This window comes from Drosophila persimilis, unplaced genomic scaffold, assembly GCF_003286085.1.
Source record: "Drosophila persimilis strain 14011-0111.01,24,50 unplaced genomic scaffold, DperRS2 tig00003947-arrow-arrow-pilon, whole genome shotgun sequence".
NCBI classification, from domain to species: domain Eukaryota; kingdom Metazoa; phylum Arthropoda; class Insecta; order Diptera; family Drosophilidae; genus Drosophila; species Drosophila persimilis.
The window spans coordinates 41,355-44,409 of record NW_020825716.1 but is presented as its reverse complement, the minus strand read 5'-3'; the positions used below and the strand labels follow the sequence as shown (position 1 = coordinate 44,409).

Below are 3,055 nucleotides of genomic sequence, written 5' to 3'. Positions count from 1 at the left end.
GCGAAGCGCACACCGCGTGGGATTTTCACAGTTCCGTTTTATTCGGTTTCGGTTTGTCTTTCTGAGAAGTTATTTGGATTTTTTTTCTTTGGGGTTTTCTTTGGGGTGCTTACACGTGGTCGATTTAGATATATATTTGCTACCGACGCGGAGATAATCACCGGCGGCACAGATTCAAATTTTCAAAAGAGAACGCTCTGGTGCTTTGCACTGCTTAAATAAGAGCTTACCGATCTTAATGCTCGGATTCGAAAGCTCCGTTGCGATGCGCTGCACAGCACTTACGGAAGCTTAGTTCAGCTGTTCCCTACCTAGAGCTTGCCTGCACCCACCCCAACTATGCTATGCCATGCACCGATAATTGGCCCAAGGTTATTGCATGCGATATACCCGATATGCAACCGTTACACATTTCCGAACACATCCATTTGCTTCTCTCTGTTCCGAGGCTTGAGGCCAATCTATTTGCCCATTCGTGTGATACATTTTGCTACACCTGTTACAAACACCTCCATGAGCACACACCAAAGTTCGAGGCAGGATGAGTAAGAGCCCCGATGCGTTTGCATAAGAAAAGCTCTGAGCAAGAGCATTCTTGCATTCTTCTTGAACATTCACAAATTTCACACAAAAATGCCATAGGAATTGCACACAGAAATGCCAATCGATCTATTTATACTCAATATATTTACTCGTATTTACACAAGGAGCGGTTGAGGAATGTTTGTCAGTACTCGTACTCGTACTCGTATCGAAAGTGTCTAAGCAACAATTTGGCATTATCCACCATAGCCTTAGCCTGCTTCCGATACGCTCCGATGGCGTGGAGAAAAATCCAATTTTCACAGCTATTTGTTTGCCCGACCCCGACTACCCCGACTATTTTATTCAATGTAGCCCCTTTTAGGTCACTCATTCATAGACACTCGTTGCAGTGATTATCCAACTATTTGATCCCGTCCGAAAAATATTTTCCAAAAGGTCTCCTCCGCGCCGTCGGTGATCTCCTCACGCGGGCTGAATTTTGTTTTGATGAGTCGGTGTGAATCGAAGGATCATTAGCCCCATTCTTTTCATCCAACTTATCGTTAATTTCCTTCCTGTTTTGCTACTCAAAAAACAATTCGCTTCAGCAGCGATCAAATAAAAAAAAAAAAATTAAAAAAAAATATAAAAAAACAGGTCAGCAACATATCTAATTTGACATGTACTACATGAAACATGGACTAATAGGCACCGTAATCTTGTTTGCGATAGCAGAGCACTTTGGCGGTCAAAGAGGTTACTTTTCAGCCCACCAGTCCACCGAGGACACCACCCCACCAGACCCATTGAACGCCTTGGGCCGCATTACAAATATTTTTGAGTACATTTATGTGTAGATCAAAGTGCATTCTATTAAATTAAACTATTCATGGGTGCCTACTATGCCGTTTTTCTCTGTGTGTATCCTCTGTTTTTAATTTGTAATTTTCAGGGAACCAGCGTGGCCTTGGAAAACTCGTAACCTTGTGCTCGTACTTTACACCAGAGTATCAGTTCACTCTGCAACAACAGGCAATCAGAATTGTTGAATAAAGCACGCACACATACTGTAAAGCCAGGCCGAGGCTGCTGGCCGAAATACCCTTCAGAATGTCGAATGCCAACCCCAATGTCAACAACAACGAGCAGCCCCCAGCCGCCAAGAGGCAGCGATTGTCAGATGTTGCAAGTAAAGATGAAAGTACTTTGAATGAGATTTCGACTACTATGGACAGCAGTGAGGGTGAGGTCGGCGGGTCCACGGGTGGTGGCGTATCCGATCTTCGTGAGCGACTGCATAACATACTGGTGTGCGTTGTGTGCCGCGAGGTTCCACAACCACACGACTTCTTTCAGTGCAGCCATGGGCATATCATGTGTGAAGACTGCAAGACCGCCGTTCTGGCTGTTGCCATCTTCAATAAAACGCGTGCCTGCTGCCCCAGTTGTCGATCGCTCATTAGAAACTACGATCAGGAGCAGAATCTAGTGGTGCGCCAGACCCTCTGGGAGCTACCCATCAGCTGCTCCAGCTGCAATGACCAGTTCTCAGATAGGAAAGATCTCTCCAGACACTTGGAGTTCTTTTGTGAGGGGCGTGTGGTTTGCTGCAAGTACCACTACCTGGGCTGTTCTTGGAAGGGCCCCTACAAGGACAGCGTCTCACATGATTCCGACTGTAGGTTTCCCCAGAAGCAGGGAAAGGAGATCCTAGATATTCTGCTGCATGTCGAGGACAGGGAGCTTGAGGCCCAAAAGCCCGTGTTCATCCATCGGGTGCTGAGTGCTAGCCGGGTGGAATTTTTGACCTTGAGAATGAAGTGGATACACCGCTCAGAGGGTTTACACCCACGGACCCTCGAGTCTGAGGTAAGGTTTTGGAGAACCAGAACTCGTCTGCAGCATACCTCTGATGATCTCTTATCCCGATCCCCATAGACGATTCGTGCCTTTGAGGAGGATTGGGTGCTGCGTCTACGTCCGAAAAGAGCTGGGGAAAAAATCACCGTCAGCGGCCAGCTATTGCTTTCGACTACCCCACGAGTGTCCCTCATGGTCGACCATTTGATCCAGATGCCGCAGAGTGTCTGCAGCGCCAAGCAGCTGCACGACATCCGCCCGCGTATCTACCGCCATATTTTCGATTCAACCGGCAAGTGCGCAAACCGCCAGGAGCTTCCCTTGGCGGGACCTCAGGCCCTGTACCGGCTATTTGCCATGACCCGGATCCAGCTCCGTTTGTGGATGTTTTTGCATTATTGAGCTGACGCTAAAAACCTTTAAATTGTAGTTTAAACCTTTATTGGGCACAACATCTTTTGATTTGATTTTTAAATTCGTTGCTTTAGAGCTGCATTTTTAGGGTTTGGGCGCCTTCTGGATCTGCTCGTTCACAGCTAGACCTTCTTCAGCAGCAGCCTTGGCCTTATCATGGAAGTCGTGCAGAAGCAATCGAGTAAATTAGGCATACGTTTTTGTCTGGTCTGTTAATGTCGGCTAGTGTCGGCTAGACTTACCTTAACGCTATCCT

General features: G+C 47.0%; 1 protein-coding gene across 1 annotated transcript; it reads left to right on the top strand.

The window, feature by feature from the left end:
- The first annotated feature begins 1,530 nt into the window (after window positions 1–1,530).
- On the top strand, window positions 1,531–2,787 carry LOC113567314 (cysteine and histidine-rich protein 1 homolog). Its single transcript, XM_026994646.1, has 2 exons — window positions 1,531–2,394; window positions 2,464–2,787. Exons 1-2 carry the CDS (start codon window positions 1,636–1,638, stop codon window positions 2,785–2,787), a joined length of 1,083 nt encoding a protein of 360 aa, XP_026850447.1. The 5' UTR covers window positions 1,531–1,635.
- The last annotated feature ends 268 nt before the right edge of the window (window positions 2,788–3,055 follow it).

What these genes read in the sequence shown, in the direction of transcription:
- LOC113567314 (XM_026994646.1), top strand. Translation starts at nt 1,636, where the DNA reads ATGTCGAATGCCAACCCCAATGTCAACAACAACGAGCAGCCCCCAGCC. An exon ending in CACGGACCCTCGAGTCTGAG is followed by an intron (nt 2,395 to 2,463) that starts GTAAGGTTTTGG and finishes CGATCCCCATAG; the next exon opens with ACGATTCGTGCCTTTGAGGA.